Source organism: Strix uralensis, chromosome 5 (genome assembly GCF_047716275.1).
Source record: "Strix uralensis isolate ZFMK-TIS-50842 chromosome 5, bStrUra1, whole genome shotgun sequence".
Taxonomy (NCBI): Eukaryota; Metazoa; Chordata; class Aves; order Strigiformes; family Strigidae; genus Strix; species Strix uralensis.
The window spans coordinates 80,556,475-80,573,923 of record NC_133976.1 but is presented as its reverse complement, the minus strand read 5'-3'; the positions used below and the strand labels follow the sequence as shown (position 1 = coordinate 80,573,923).

Here is a 17,449-nt window from a genome sequence, read left to right as displayed (position 1 = left end):
TTGGCAGGAGCCAGACCACAAAAGCCTCATGGTATACCATTTGTAATGAGGTCCCTGGAGCCATTATTGTTTTATTAATCTCTTTAGCCAGCTAATTGTAGGAGCATATTCTGCAACTTGTAAAGCAACAAACTGAGATTTTGCTCTTTTTCATGCTCTGTACTCACCCTTCTATAGCAACACAGTTACTGAAATAACTGCTTCTCCAGCTCCAAGAAACAGTCTCAGCTGATACCAAGACAGGACTCAGTTCCTCATTAACAGAGCTAGTGAAGTTTTGCTCCTCAGGGAGGGTTCATAAATTCTTTGCACCTGCAATGCATTTAATACTTGCCTGTGCTGGGCTCGGAGTAGTCAGTGGATGATGCTAAACCCAGAGTTACATTTTTGAGATGCAGCTTAGCATATTTCTTGCTCGTGGACAACTCCTCCCTCCCCCTTTTGTGTTCATACATAATAAGTATGATTACAGCATCATCAATACATTGATGGGTTTTGCTTTAGCTATTGCTGTGTGAGAGTAGCTTTTCCCCCTATACAAATTGTGATGCTCCATGTAGATGCAGCAGACAATGTAGCCTAAGTCAAGTCATAACCCAAAACATTGATGATTTTAACATTCAGGAAGGTCCTATCATACAGCAATGTATACAATTAATGTCTCTAAGTTCCCCTGTTGGTTTGGTTTGTTTTTTTTTTTTTAAAAAAAAGCCTTGCTATGATGGCTGGGCAGTGTCCAGTATTTCTTTTTAGTCCTTTCAGAAGACTAAGGGAATCTGTGGAAGCCCCTCACATGGGAAACCACAGCATGACTTCACACCAAGTTCTCCCTTTACAAGGTCTTTGAACACCAACTTCCTTAGTTCAGGGAACAAGTGTCAAGTCATAAGAAGAAAAAGACAAACTGGAGAACCTTCACCAACTGCTGAAAGGTTCACAAGAACAGCATGTGTACGCTTCTGAGGAAAAAAAAAAAAAAAGGAGTTACAAACTAGGACATGAATTATTCTTCATGTAATTCATGCTGGGAGAAACACACAGAAAAAGAAACCAAGCAGGCAAAGAGGCAACAGCAGCAGTGCAGCACGCCTAAAACTTTAATCTTTTTTTTTAAAGAGTACAGAGTTGAAAGTGACACTTTCTTCTCCTTCCCACCTTCCCATTCTCTATCCCATTGCTTTCTAAATTCTCCCCAAAAGGAAACAGTTCTTTGTTAGTTTGACTTCCCTTCAAGTGAGGCACACCCATTAATCTCCAAATGTAGGCCCCAATTCAGTAAAACACTTGCATATGCACTTCACTTTAGTCCACTCCCATTCACAGCAACATTTAAGTGTATATACTTGAATGCTGTTTTGAATAGGGATGTTTTTACTTAACCAAAGATTGAGGTGGGGAATATTTCTGTGGTCTTAACAGGGGAGGGAGGGAGGACATACAACATACATCATTTTGTTCCCAATTTAGAGGTAATTTTAGCAGCAGTCAGCGACTGACACATTGGTAAAATCTTAAGCAGCAGCTTAACCACAGAAGCGTGTAGCAGTAAGAAATCCAATGACATTTTAAAAAAGGGTACCCCTGAAATCACTGCTGAATGCCAGTTAAAGCAGCTTCACAAGGTCAGTCAGATTTCTAAGCTTAAACACCCTCTGCTCCTAATGCCATTAAGCAAACGTGCTTATTTAATTACAATTATATAAAGGGAGAGACTGGTAAGACAATACAAAAAAATTATCAAGAATGGGAAAACCTACAGAGTTCAGAAAACAGGATTCTGGAAAACTAAAATGTTTGTATTTTATTTTACATTGTAGGCTTTCACTTTTTATCCCTTTGAAATACATTTAGTTTTAAATTAATAAAGATCATAAGCTAATAAATTGGTATGTTCTTTAGACAGACATAATAAAAATTCAGACATTACACCACAGGACCTATCATTTAAATATCCCAATAACAGTTAAAGTGATGCTGGTTAATGGGAGGATAAAATGCCTAGATAAAAGATGTCGTTGCTCTAAGGAAAAGTGTGGATTAGAGGAGAATTGAGAGTGAAGCAGGTGATGCTTTAGTCTGAATCTGAACTGTCTTGCTTGTTGGTATGGTACTGGCTGACTGCCTCTTCCAAAGGAGCCATTGTACCATCCGGCCGCAGTCCCATTGGTTTTATAAGCTCATCTCTGTAAGAGATTTAAAAAAAGAATATATATTAGCATATGCACACATATCAATTCACATGTGTATAATACAGTCACATACAGTATATGCTTTAGTACATAATGAGCCTTTAAAAGGAAGTTATTTCTGCTAAAGCTCTCCGTTTTGAAGAAAGAGGAACAAAAAACCTTCCAAAATAGGTGGGAGGGGAAGAGCAGGACAGATAAAGACTTCATTCATGTAGGCCAAACCTACTTAGCCAATTAAAGACACCATGAAAAGTCAGTGCCTAATAGGCTCAAGACAAGGAGCAGGTTCACTGTTTTAGATACACAAACTAGCTTTTCTTCTAAGAGTTCTCTGACAGCCATTTCTTCCTAAAATTTCACCTGCCATTCTGGCCAATATATGCCCAGGCAATTAAAACAATGATTTGATACATATTCATCTTGCTGAAGTAAATAACTCAGTTACAAGAACAGACTCTGCCTACACCACTACTGGGGGTGTGTAAGTACTTGTTGATTCATTTAAAAAAAGCTGACTGATTGTAATACTATTGCTTTTGTTTGTGGCAGTTTAATTACAGGATTGACAGCCATTTTAATCTCTTCAAAGCTCCAAAGGCCTCTCAGCAGCTAATCCAATTATATCTACTCCACAAGCTACAGCCTCATCTAAGAGATGATTAATTATTGATTAAGCCAATCAAAAAGTATTAGCAAAGATTTATTTAATCCTTACTTTTTATCACCTCATTTATATGTGGATTATGGCAAAAGCTGTAAGGGCAAAGATAACATTTTGATCTTCTGCTGAAAAAAAATAACGGAGAATAACTCCAAATATTCAGGAGTCACCTTAAATAAAGGAGTGGAGGCTTGATGTCTGACAATTTACCCCTTGCTTGAAAGGCAGCCCGGTAAAACTGTCAATTTAACACACATATACCACCCTTCTGAGCCACAGACAATAAAACTCCATCACTCAATGGGGAAGAAAAGGCATTTCACCAGCTCTCAGCCTGGCCTGCACTACTACCTTGGCAGAAAAAAGGGACAGAAATTGCTTGTACACAGCTGGGGACCTAACCTTAACACAACCATAGCAACAGAAGAAAGGCAACACCTGAATTACACAGCATTTGTACGCTAGATATTGTACAGTCAAGCAGCAGTTAAATTAAGTCTCCAAGTGTATTTTTTGCTCAGGAAGAGCAGAAACCAGCAAGAGACACTCAGCTATTTGTGCAGATGTGGCAATCAAGGTAATACGGTGATAAGCTCACAAATCCCACCGCCTGCGGCATTTCAAAACATGAGAAACTGGACCTGTGGTTTGGCTAAGCAGGTCTGGGTGGGAAGCTGAGGGCCAGGAAAGGAAGTTTGCAATGACCATACTCAAAGAGCACAAGCGAGACTCTGCCTGCGTGCGTGTGTAACGGTGGGATCTATCTTTAAATAGACTGGAGATAGCTTGCCATACTTGAGGACTGACAGCAAGTCCTCTTCCTTCAGGCAATGGGATCTGTAGTGTGCAGATTCTGCCCAAATAAAAGCACTCTGAAGTTTTCAAGTATCTGCTGGAGATGTGTGCAAGAAAAGATCAAGAAAAATACTTGAAATCAGATTCAAAAGCGCTCAAAAAATTAAGACTGCCGATCTAGCGTCCAAACAGACCAGAACCCTGCCTGCCTGCTGTAGGGGTCTCCCAAAGGGAAAGCCAGAGTGCTCTGGAGCTGTGTCTAATAGGAAAGACTTTTTTCACAGGAAAAAACCCTATACATCTAAGGCCTTTTTGGCTTTTAAACTTTCAACACCATAATGCAAAACAAGTGTCCTTTGAAATCTGTAATCAATCTTGCAACAATTCTTCAGTGCCACTTACTCAAGTTCAAGCCTCAGCAGTGATCTATTACACTTATTTTTGGAGAACAATAACCTGAAGAGGAAGCCCTTGCTCATATTTTTTGAGTCCGAAGAGTAATAACATAGCCACAAAGAACAAAATCACCTTTGCTTGCCTTCTAAGCTGAGAGGATCCTTGATTTTTGTTTTAAAAACCACAACACATAAATGTTGCAACATTTAACACTGCAGCCAGAAGTCATAGAATCACATCATTTACTAGTCATTTACAATTTATTATTGGTAATAAATTATAATGGCTAGTAAAGGATAAAGAAACAGTTCAAGAGAAAGGAAAGAGAAACACAGGCAAACAAGGTCCTAAGGTCCCCTTATGTGGGGACCTCCCTCTCCTCACATAAGGATGCTTATAAGATATCTGTAAATATCGTTAAGAAGTCCTATATCATCATTTGTCAATTATAAAGACAGCTCTTTCTCTGAAACTTCCCTTTCGTGCTTCACTTTTACATCCAGCTACACACACTCCAGAACCTGACACAAACTTTTTCTCACCCAGTGAGTCTGAACACCAGATGCAATACACAAGACACATCCATATGCACAAGTCCTGGTCTGTGGTTTTTGTGGGGGTCTTTTGGGGATAAATGCACCAAGTTTTGCATGACAATGTAACGCAGAAGTCTGAGTCACTGATGTGCATTTGTACCTTCTTTCGTGATGCTCCAAACCCGTTTCTCAGCTCACTGTACTCATTTCAAAGTGCACTGTTAGGAAGTGTGCTGTACTGCATGTGAGGTTTGTTCCCAATGCATTTCCCTCCTCTCCAGGCTTTAACCACGAGCTAGGCTGATCTCACATTTCATAGAATAACAAGGATGTTTATCAATCCCCTTTCTGTTCGGGCATGAGCTTCCTGCTTTGCAAGTCCTTGAACAGGATGAATGACGGTTGTTACAAGTTTGCTGTTCTTTCTCTGTGTTAGGAGGCTGAACTCCATACATCCTTCCTGAGACAAATGTTACCGAGTAAAACTGAAATGTATGAAGACAGAAATACTCTAGGCCACCAAGAGGTAGGAGGAGAAGCAGGGATCAGCTTATTTTTTTCCTTATTATAATCTAGTCCTAAAATGGTGTTAAAACACGGCATCCTTTCACCAGTGAAGACCCAACTGCAAGCTCTGAACACCACACAAGCTTACTCCTGATTTTCAAACAGGAAAAATACAGAAGACAGATGAAAATATCTGGGCTGCCTAGCTTCAGAAGTTTGGAACAACTATCTGCTAAGTAACGGCGTTTTGGGTAGGGTTGCAAGAGACATCACTGAGCTAACTTCAGCACCACACACGAGCCCACGGAGCTGATCCTCACCTGGTATGAACAGTCTCAGCTCTGCCAGCCTCAGTGATTTGCCCATTTAGCACTGGCTGCCTGGAGACCTCAACTGAGCTTTGACAGCCTGGGCTAGCTGCAGATGTGCTTACTGTTTAAAGTGAGATACGAGGTGGCAAGGGAAGCACCAGAAACTGGTATATAGCCTCAGAAGAGAGGTCACTATGCAGAATCTAGATGTTTATGGTACATTTATAGGGCAGAAGAGAGATTGCTTCATCCCAGTAGGTGGCAGCAGGAATGCTTCTGTATCCATGAGGGTATATACATGTACACAATGTGGGTATTTATACATATTTGAACATCCTTATGTGACCTCCCATATACTCAAATACACCTTCTTGCCACATTCATTTTTCGAATGCAAACAAAGCATTCTATTCAAGTGTACTTAGAAACACACCATAATTAAACAGTTGGTAAAATGCATTCTCTTCTTCCACTTTCAGATCTCCCAAGAGTCCCTTCAAATGTATCTATACAAGTTCTAGCTTCCTGCTTGCCATTTAGCTTGATAACGACTCAAAAATCATTCCCTTGTTTTGAAGGGTAACTCTTTCTTGGCTGCTCTATGTGCTATAGGGCAGTATTGACACATGGAATTAATGACGGTGTCTGTAATGAAACAGCCATCATGTAAACACCAGTCTGCTCCTTTGATAAAATGGCATGTTAGGGACCTATTCACCTCCTTATAATTGAGTACTACATAATAGTTCCGATCCTTTCATGTAACATTATTTTGTTCTATGATTAGAAAGGGGAGGAAAAAAAAAATCTATGTAACATTGCCTTCTTCATTCATCCTATGATTAATTTTGTGTTTTTAATGAGTATGGTTGCTTATTTAGACAGGTTCTCTTACATACTTGTTTTGTTGACTTCTGTTCAATGTACAACAAAACCCAAGCTGTGATAATTGGAGACCATTTCATCAGCAAAAGGATTCTTGCTATTAATACAAGGTTGGCTTGGAAAAAGCATCCTGACATTTTAAATTAGTCAATTAATATACAATTCTACCTACCATTTATAATAGAAAAAATGTTAGCATTTTTTCCAGTCATTTTAATTAACTCGGAATATATCCAATAATCTAGGATATAAACAGACAGAATATGACAACACTGATTTAAAGTGGCTAACTTGGTATTTTGCAAAAATGAAAGGTTGAGTTAAATCTTTTTGCAGATCTGCGAAGTTTTTCAAAGCTCAAAGATGTGCAACACATACAGAGGGCACCGATTTACAGTCACCAAACAATTCTCAATGAATCAACAAGATAGTATTGACCCTTACTGCAGACAAAGCCCATAAAGTTACTTCAGGGCCAAGTTCAGGCATCCAGCAAACTACCTAAGTAACATCTGTATCTCCCAAGAGCTGCAGTAATCAAGATTTTTCATCACTTATAATTCATATATATTTAATAATGAGCCTTTAAAGGCTCATCATTTATAATTCATATATATTTAATAATTTTTAAAAGTAATCTCATCCAGACAAATTTGAGCAAAATATTAATTTCTATAGGAGGTTCTGTAGAACCCAAGTCTATGTTAAAATATTGGGGCAAGGGAAATGGGTTCACAAACAATATTCAGCTTTCCTCCATACATTTTGATAAAACAAAACTGGGTGATTAATTTTAATTTAGCCTTGTTGATGGTCAATTACCCCATGAACAGGCCTAAACACCAAGAACCTAACAGAATAGAAAAACTTTGAAAGTAAGACCTGAAATGACTAAAAACATGCATCAGTTTTACATCACCTCAAAGCAGTTACAATTCTTCAGTGCCAATGCTGACAATAAAGAGAAACCTGGAGACCAAAAATCCACTGGCGTCTTATGGAATAAGGGAGAAAATGCCACTTTACTGCTTATAGTTTCAATAAACCTGTACAAAGGGTACAGTATAAACAGCAGCCATTAATGAAGCCTGTAACTTTTCAATGAAATAATACTGTTCTGCAAATTTGTTTTCTGAGTTCAATCCGTCACCAGGTAACTTTTCAAAATCGATAGAGAGCCAGTCAAAGCCAAATCCAGAACATGCCAGTGACAGACTGATCTGATTATCCTCAGTCAGGAAGGAAAGCAAGTTTGTCAGTCGTTCAACTCTTCTTTTTTTTTTTTTCATACCTTTCTCCAGTGAAAACATGCTAGCTCTTTAAAGCTTAGCTTCCATTACTGGGACAATACAAGTGTACTAAGCAAAGCAGTTTTGCTGTACATCACACAAATTCACTCTAAGCTCTTGTTCCAGTTACACAGATAAAGTTACATAAACTCGTTAAAGATTAGAAGGAGCAGTTGGTTCCCTGTCCAACTTCCTCCTCTCTTATAAGCAAAGCCCTGCACCAAACTGAAACTGCTCAGTTCATGGTATATGTCCCCTCCTACCGTGACAACAACAAAGGCCAGCAGAAGGAGGAAACCTGCCACCAGCAGTCTGACTCAAAGCAAGATTCAAAACCCAGAATCAACTGAAGACTCCTATCAAAGCAACTCCATTTTAAATTTGTAGGTTGCAAACCAAGGGAAAAAAGTGCATTCCACTGGTAGCTTTAAGCCTCTGAAAACTCCCAGCACTGAAAGGGCTCAAGCTGGAGGCAGAAATGTTCAATTCCAAAAACATGGAGCGAGTCCCACTACTATCAGCATGTTACTGACTCTTTCTTGTATACAAGACTGGCAGCTTCCCATTTTATTTAACATCTGCAAAACCCTCAATTGCACTCAATTACGTTCATTAAAAACATCCCACAGCCTCCCAAAACCACGTCTTACTTTCTTTTTCCTTCCTGCCAGCATTTCGCCTCCCCCCTGCCCCCCGCAATTTTCAGTAAAACAAAAAGGGTGGGAAGAACAGTCAAGTGATTTTATTCATGTTATCACAGCACCTAAAAGGGTCACATCGACAACACTGTCCCACAGCAATCACTATACTAAAAACCAACCAAACAAAAACCTCACAAGAAAGAGTCCCAGCCCTGAAGAGCTTGCAGTCTAAGTACTATAGAAGAAACTGCAGGTGGATGTAACTGACACAAAAAGCCCAAGGTGAACGTAATGCTCCTGGCCAAGAGGATAAGTAGGGACACAGGGCACCAGCTGCTTAGTTATTGTCAGTCTGTAGCAGCAACACAGCAGGTGTCTCCAATCCTCCAAACTGAAAAGGCTCTTATGTTACAGTAACGCCATTTGGACTTTTTGTCTAACTGCTATAGTGATAGCAACTGACTTGTCTTCAGTCTTAGTTTATCTCCGGTCTCAGTCTTCCTTTCTTAAAAGTTTTAGACCATTTAATCATTTTATTGCGGTACCCCTAACACTCAGCATCTTAATTCTCTAGTTTACATAGCAATCATTCCATTTTACATTGTAGTTCAATTAAGATTATATGTCCATTGCATTTTCTTCTCTTTATTAGAAAGACTGTAACATACTACACTTGTCTTCCATGCAAATAACATGAAAAAGTATCCAATTACTTCACTGACAGTCTCAGATCGGTTGTTCCGAGATCCTTCCCTGTTTTTGCTCCTGCTTATAATTCAGTCTTTGTCAGCTGATATAAAATCCAGATTCCCCCATATCTTTTGCTGTATTCCTAATCTTTAATAGAGATGTAAAAATACTTGGTTTGCTGAATTTCTCTCAATAGCTCTTGTTATTTGAATATCTACAGACTCACAAAACACAAACACATTTATAGCTGCTGAGTTTTCCCATGTTTGAAAAATGATACACTTACATATTTACCTAAATTCCTACAGCTCAGTTCAATGGTCAATTAGTATTACAGTAAGTGTTCCATCAAGAATGTAAAACTTTGCTTATGCAGAAAACAAACTACAAGCAGTCACTCCAATATGGCTACAAGTATGGGAGAAGAAAAAACAGCAAATTCTAGTCATATTGAGTCAAAGACAAAAAAAAAGCTACACTAAGTGCACAGGTCTGTTCCCTTTTTGTATGTAGAAAGATATAAAATAAAAATCAACTTTCTGTATCAATAATGTACACCTTTATGTCACATTAAGTATCATTTTATGGCATTATCTCAGCCATTTGAAACAAATTATAAAGGCTCATTTGTAATCCAGTCCACACATACTAAGAAATCCACAATAATTCTCAATTGTAAATTCCATTTTAATTGCTCCATTATATAATGTGTTGTTTCTGGTGACAACTATTTTCATACTGTATTTGTTCTTCCATATAAGCAGCAGACATAAGTAGTTACCACGAGATGCTGCTCATTCACTTGGTGAAAATGAGTACACTTGCCTTGGGCTTGGATTGTGTCCCATACTTGAAAAGGAGAAATTCTTTTCATTATTATCAGCCTATCCATTTAGGAGGCAGGTCCCCTCACCACCAGATCTTCCTGATTCTGTCCAATCCTCTCCAAAAGAGGTTTCCTCTGAAGTCCTGTTACATATAACTCTTTTCTTTGAAGTGCTAAACATTTTTCTCTGCATTTATAATGGTCCTAATCCTGCAAAGAAGTTGATTATAGCACTATTTTGAAGCACTAGACCTTAGGAGAGAGTCAGGATATGAGCTGCCTCCCTCAAAAGCAGCTATAATACAATACCTGGAAAGTTTATCAAACATGTTGACAAGCTTCATAGCTTCATATTCTTTTTGTTCTTCTGTCATTTCATCCATTGGATTGGGCATTGGTTCTTCTAAGTGACCAGTGATAAGGTTAATGCTGGAGGTGGAAAAACAATACAGTTTACACTTCTATAGAAATATGTAAATTTTCTGTCTTCTTGATAGGAGGAAAGAGGAGTATACTAACAGAAACCACCAAGACTAAAACTGTCTGACTTGCACATAGAAGTTTTTCCTACAAATAGCCAACCTTCATATTTATACCTTTTTTGTAGCCTTTTCTCGTGAATTGTGATATTATCTTCTTGTTGATTCACTTGTTAGCTACTCAGAAATACACAGCCCACTAGCACTTGTTATAATCCATACACAAGCAGTTTGAAAGCAGGGGAGTAAAGATGCTAATAATGACAATCTCATTAGTAATAATGACATAGATGAGGAACCGAATGACAGATACATGTTTGAGACTAATTCTTTACAGGATTAATTTTAAAAATATAGACAGGTTCCAGTTACATTTTCTTATTCATGAAGAACCATTAAATTAGTTTACTATTCCCCTCCCATGATAATTTTTGCTCAAATCAAAATAAGGTTACGTTACTTTGAGAATTTACAGTGTCAGTTTTATTTTCACTGTTAAAACAAGTGAACGGAGATACAGAAATGCTAACAAAAGCAGAGAAGTAGTTTTAAAGAACACTGTCAGGGCAAATTATCTTTTCAAGAAGTTTAATCACAAACATTTAACAGCAATACAGAAAATTAGATACATAAAATCAACTGACAGTTGTCTTGAATATTTCATTTAAGTGTCAGTTTTTAACTAAATAGGTGTTATAGTTTTACTTGTATGCATATAACTGAATGTTAGGCTTTTGAAAGAAGAGCAGAGACAAAAGAGCAAGAAAAAAAAATCCTGAAGTGCAGAAATAAAAAGAAAACTCCCGTTTCAGAGTTCAATCCTTAGCACAGAAGCAATATAATTCCTGTAACTTCTCATACATTTAATCCTGTCCTTCATTTGTGTTCCTTAATAAGAATTTTTCAGTAAGTCACAACTCCCCCGTCATATACTTACTCATGTCTGTGTAATTCAAGGAAAATGCAGTAAAGTTGAAAAATAACACGCTTCAGATGCCCACTATCAACAATTTCAGAACCTACTTAAAATGGCATCAATTCATAGATGTAACATGACAAACTGAAACCTCTTAATACCAAATCAATTACAATTAATAAAAAAAAAAAAAATCAACAGACAGAGCTTCTATATGATCATTGAATCCTTCAAAGAAATATACTGGATTCTGATGCATGACTTCTACAACAGTTATTTTGCTCCTTCCGTATTTACCTATGTGACCTACTCAATTCTTTAGGAAAATTTTAGTACTGACTGAAACTAGACCTACTGGTTGGTTCCTTTTTTATAAAGTCCTGCTTAAAACCTTAAACCACATTTGACACCTTTATTTTCTCTGTTACAGAGATATACCCCACAAACAATAGTTAGTAGTTTGGCAACTTCATGTGAGTTCCTCAAAAATCTGGGGCAAAAGCCATCCTTGCTAAGTTTCTTACTATAATTTTTTTGTAAAATTTGCTCAAAAAATCTCTTTTCACACTCGAATTTAAATATTCAGACTCAAGTTAAACAATTCTCATAGTGATTTTTTTTTTTTTCATCCTGGAGCCTTTTGACTATATGATGGTCACTATTACAAGTCCACAGCAGACAGTAGCTAATGCACATGTAATTCCAAAAGAGGCCTCTCTGGAAAAGGTGAAACAAAAAAATTATGTCAAAACATCTAAATTGCAACAGGATATACAGAATTGAAAACAATACTATACTTAGGCTTTGCAGATTTGTATTCTTCTGTATCTGTATCTTCATCATCCGAGTACCAATGATCTCCTCTTCCTCCTGCTAACAGGCCCCTTGCTGCCAGCAATCCTGCTGCATTGCCATAGCCTGTATATTTTAACAAGCTGTCAACTGCAAAGAGTGATACAGAAAATTATTCAGCTATAATCAATTACAAAACAAAAACCAGCATAGTGTTACAAGAATCGAGTTACAGCAAGAGGCAAATACGCTAATTACTGCTAGACCTTATATAAAAGGGAGAAGAAAAAGTAATTTTTACCTCTCTCTTTACAAAGAACAAAAAGAAATTCTGCTGCAATTTGCTTTACTCCAAGGTCAACATGTGTCATAAGACGCACAAGCTTGTTTCTCACTGTTGTGCCAACTTCTGGACGGTTCGATACATCTCTTAATGGAGGCAATACCTGGCAGCACAAAAAGAGGAAAACCAGCATAGAATGAATGCATGGCAATACCTATCCAATCCTTGCAGAAACACGGTCAACAGAACAAGAAAATACTGTAAGCTCTGCTCCTTCAAAAAAAAAAGCTAAAATCAAGACAACTATGTTGGCATGCACTAGTAATGACTCTTGATTCTTAATAAATTCAGGCCTTCTGGTCTGCCATCCTGGACAAAAGAGTACTCAGTACCAAACGTAGATTAAAAAAAAAAGACAACTATTAGCATTTTAAGAGCACAAATGAGTGTCCCAAAATAGTTGGCCAACAGGCAGCAGTAACCTCATGTTCTTTGTTTCTTGTGTTTTGCTCAGATATGTGGTAAAAGCATTAAAAATACCAGCTTAAGGAAAATTATGGTATTAATATAATGTGTGATTTATACAAAACAATGAATATACTTATCATGAAAAAGCAGGAAAATAAGTCACACTGCAAATTCTACTACCATAAATTTCAAAAATTGCCTCTGCATGTATATAGGAAACGTTTACTTCTCCCAGAAAACACTCTTTTAAAAGCTCAAGCTAAATTTCTAAAAGATTTTGGAGAAAACACTATTTAACATTTCCTCAAACACAGTATTTTCTCATTAAATGTCATTAATATTAACTTCAACCCTCAAGAAAGGCGGGAGGTGTCAGAAATATGGCTGGTTTTGCAACCTAACTTCCACCTCCTTGCACATCTGCCTTCAGACTCAAAACCTACATTACTTTTTTCACATTCACAGGATATGATATGATACGATCTGCAAACAAATCTGGGCCATAATATGAAATAATTAATGATCTGAAGACTCCTATAAAAATTATAGATCTTCAATGTTTTACTAGGGAATGAAACCAAAGATGTCACTAATTGTCATAAGAAATTGCAGGTCCTTTGTCTTCTAGGTGTCTAATGTAAAATGTCATGTTCTGTGCAAAATTACTGCACAATTACTACTGAAATCGGACTCACTAGGAACTGATACTTAAACAAATGAATGCTACAGTATTGACTACTTTGAACAGACCCAGTCTTTTTCAAACTAAGTATTCAAACAGTTAGCAAAAGCATTTTACTTTGTCCCTGCTTACTTTCCCCAATGGGGATAGTACCATGACTGCCATTTCACAAAGTGTTGTAAGAATGAATTAATGTTTTTAGAGTACTCTAATACTAATACAGTGATGAGTGCCACAGGACAGTCCATGAGGAAATTAATCATTCTGTCTTCAGATCAGAATTTGAATAGTGCACAATAAATAAAGCCTAAGGCCAACACTTAACAATGAGGGTAATTCAAAATATCAAACATCCGGTCATGCAGTTAGCAGTATCCATCCATTCTGTGCACTAAATGAGGCAGTAGCCCTGTGGCAGGAGACAGCATGCAGTTAGATCCTGACATCTAGATGCCGAGATGTCATAAAAACATGCAGACAACTTCATTTTCTAACTTCTGAACATTCTGCTCTGCAATTTATTTATTTTTTTTTTTTACTTAACAGATCATGAGTATCCTAGGAAAGAAATGCTGCAAACAAAAACAATGAGCACCAAGAATGAGTTTCTTAAATTCTTCAAAACCACTTTTCTGGTATAGATGAAAGAGGCAAAAAAATATACGCTCTTTTCCATTATAAACTCCATTCATAAATCAGGCACAATTTTCATCTGGGAGTGGTATCTACAATGCAACCCAAAAATCACTGCATCTTAGGAAAAATAACATTTCTCAGCTGGTTTCAGCTGTCTTTCCCTTGCTCATCTTTTAAGTTGTCTCCACTCAACTTCAGGAAAAGCAGCAAAACAGAAAACACCACACCCAATCACTGAACCGCAGAGATTCTTTAGATCTTTAACCATGGCATGGAAATCTTTTTTCCTGTAAAAAGCCTACCCACAGTCTGTACGGTATTAAACAGCTCTTCTAAGAGACCAAGTGATGAAGTGTGCCTCTGTCCAGGGACAGAGTTTTACTCTAACAGAACAGCTGACACACACTGGTACACAAGTTTCAATTCCAATCAATCCTGCCTGCTGAGGTCAGGTCAAACTGAAGTTCAAGCAGAACCCATCAAAGCACCTGTAGCCTCCGTGGCTACCACAAAGCTTTGCAAAGTTTTATTAACTGCACTGAAATTTTTTTGATATGCTGGATATAAGGTGACAGGCCTCACTGAGTTCTTTGCCTGTGTGTCACATAATCCATGGTGACCCACATTAATAGAGCTTTACAATATCCCTAATGCTATTATTTAACAGCTCTACAAAATGTATCGTGGAATTTAGGCCATAATATCTATTGATTTACATGACCGAAAAATTATTTCTATAGCTAACAGTTGTCAGAGACCTAACAGAAAAGAATACTGCAGAGAATTTTGTGGGTAATTTAATATGCAACCATACATACTTTTAAAGTATCAGTGTCTCGCACTGAGGTACAAACCTCAAAAAGTATATTAGCTTCATAGCCAAATTTTGATGAATATTTTACTTACCTGAGCTTTGATAAACTTCCTGATATTCCTATGAGTTCGGCAGCATTCAGTTAACAAACTGAGAACTGGAGTCAGACTTTCTCTATAGCTACTTCCCTAAAATAAAACCAAATACAAATAAAACATTTTAAAGAGCAAATTTTCCTTTTCAAATCCTATGAACCCTTCAATGCAGTCCTATGTGACAGCCAAAACATGAACTTTACATAGATATAAACAAAGAGCCAAATGTTCCTCCTCAAAAACACACATAAGCCAGTACGCTTCAGATATCCACAGGAATTTGTTCTCAATTTTGAGGTGTTTCAAGGACACCCATATTTGCGCTAAACACTGTCTGAAAGGTTTCTAAGAAGCTTTACATATGTGCAATTTTGTTTTAATGAAAGAGGCCCTTTCTGTGAAGAATCTTTGCAGCCCATACCTTGTCTATTCTCTTCTCCATGAAATCCAGTAAAATCTGAATTGCTCCCATATTCATACCATTGTATTTTATATCTGTTTCCTCTTGGGATGATGGACTAATAAGAACATCCAAGCAAGAAACGGGAACATTGCTTAAGAGGTTGATTGCATTGCTGAAACAGATTTTAGAAATTCGTTATTCATTTGGAAGAAAGAATTAAAAACAGAGTACAACTCACCATAAACTGTTTGTACAACTGCAACCAAAAAGAGGCCTTGCAACTCAAACAATGCTTTATTTTCTGCTCTCTGGATTTTAAAGAAGGTGGCATGCATTATCGCCTGAGTGCTGGCTCTTGGAACAAACAAGAAAAAAGAAAGACAAAAGCTCCAAAAGCTACGCTGCAGCACTGCACTATTACTTCCAGCCCCCACAGTATCCTTTCCCATAGATAAGGCACAGCTTCCAGCAGTATGTTACAGCAGCAGATCTTGCAGGACAGCAGGGGGAACTCTCACATTGATTTGCAGCCGTCAGAATTTCTTCCACCTTGAAACTTGTAACATTTTACAGTGCACCCATATTACCATCATTAATGTGACAAACTACACCATTTCCTCCTCCTATAACAGTGGGGCGTGGTGGCAAGTTCTCAGGTACCCTGTAATATTTTCACCTTTACTTAACTTGTAGTGCACAGGAAATACAGAAGGCTTTTAACACATTAGAAAAAAAGATTCAGGTTTATTTACCAAGGCCCACCTTTCAGTAACTGGCAGTCTTTGCATTCTACAAAGCACAGAGAGGAGCACTTCCCAAATATCCATTAAGTGATTTAAATTAGACCACAGGGTCCCTCCCTCCTCTTTGATGGAGTAAGATGGAACTTTGCAAGGGTCCCTTGCATGGTACACATCCCTTGAGTTTGCTATCTATCCTGTTCTCGTTACACAGACTTGCATTCGTACTCTTCCTGAATATGGGGCTAAATTACACAGATACTGCAAAAATCAGAATTCTGTCATTATTTACCAGCTGATGCTCAACTAAACTTATAAATAGATATATTCAGGAATACTACAGAGCTATTTAGACTTACATATGCAGACCTCAAAGCTATCAACGAAACTATAAGCACCGATGTTTCAAGGATTGACAAAGTGTTCCAAGAATAGAGAAGGCTTTTCAAACAACTTAATTTAACACTTTTAATAATATCTACGTAGAAGTTGCCCTCAGTTTTTATGTTGTTAATGCAATTTTAACAAAGAATTAGTAGAAGAGAAAGCAAATCATGGCAATCAAACATAACAGGATTTCTAACAAATCTGCTGGTTTTGGTCTGATCGGACTGGGTGGCTGTTCCACACTGTGCCATCTCCCTTCTGCTCTTTTAGCAACTGAAATTCAGACAACTTCTACTTTTTGGAAAGCTTGTTCTCTTTGTTTTGTTTCTAATTCCTGTTTAAGATACATCTTTTATATCATGGAAGTTATTCCCCTCCAATAATTCAGGAATAGTCAGAAACAAAACAGACTGAAATTCAACAAATATTTGGTGGCTTCAGGGCTTTCATCAAAAGTTCTCTTTTTACCAGTTTCTTATTAAACAACCAAGTTCCCAAACACCTACAAAATTAATTTTCTGGATCACTGTGTCTGAGCTATTCTTTTCAATAAATGAAGCCCGGCTTTCTGATCTTTGTCACTCCACTGACAGTTTTATTTGTGGTAGAGGAGTGTATGAAATTCTCCAGCTACCAGGAAGTCAGTGACTATGCACAGATCTGCACAATAGTGTTTGCATTCCTACTCCAGGGGGTAGAAATACTGCGTATATTACTCTCCCCTTTTCGGCTTCCTAGAGATCATTAATCACTGGGACATGACATCCACCCACTCATGCTCCCAGCCCCCTCCTGATATGCAAATTCAGAAGCAAAGGCCTATTTAGAGCTGCTGAATGCCTTGATTAAAACCTTGTTAGTGGGCAAAAATGGCACTCACTCTAATATGTGGTGCTTTAAACTGTTCATATTCAAACGTTAAGTAATGACATGACAGAACCACAATAATGACAACAATACCAGGTACTAAATTAGTTAAGATATTTTTATAGGTAACTTCTGCTTATTTATTAGAAATAGAGTCACAC

At 37.6% G+C, this 17,449-nt stretch overlaps 1 protein-coding gene across 3 annotated transcripts in view; it reads right to left on the bottom strand.

Annotated features, from left to right (window-relative positions):
* Positions 1-1,079: 1,079 nt before the first annotated feature.
* The window catches only part of RIC8B (RIC8 guanine nucleotide exchange factor B), a 37,238-nt gene continuing 20,868 nt past the window's right edge, over positions 1,080-17,449 (bottom strand). For 2 of the 3 annotated variants that reach the window (XM_074871922.1, XM_074871924.1), the window contains 6 exons: positions 15,313-15,466; positions 14,889-14,984; positions 12,215-12,359; positions 11,919-12,063; positions 10,036-10,155; positions 1,080-2,183 (listed from right to left, as the gene is read on the bottom strand). In XM_074871922.1, the coding sequence (XP_074728023.1) occupies positions 2,072-2,183; positions 10,036-10,155; positions 11,919-12,063; positions 12,215-12,359; positions 14,889-14,984; positions 15,313-15,466 (772 nt within the window). In that variant the 3' untranslated portion in view covers positions 1,080-2,071. Of the gene's footprint in view, positions 2,184-9,566; positions 9,937-10,035; positions 10,156-11,918; positions 12,064-12,214; positions 12,360-14,888; positions 14,985-15,312; positions 15,467-17,449 lie in introns of those variants that run through there. The other variant, XM_074871923.1, reaches the window with a different exon arrangement.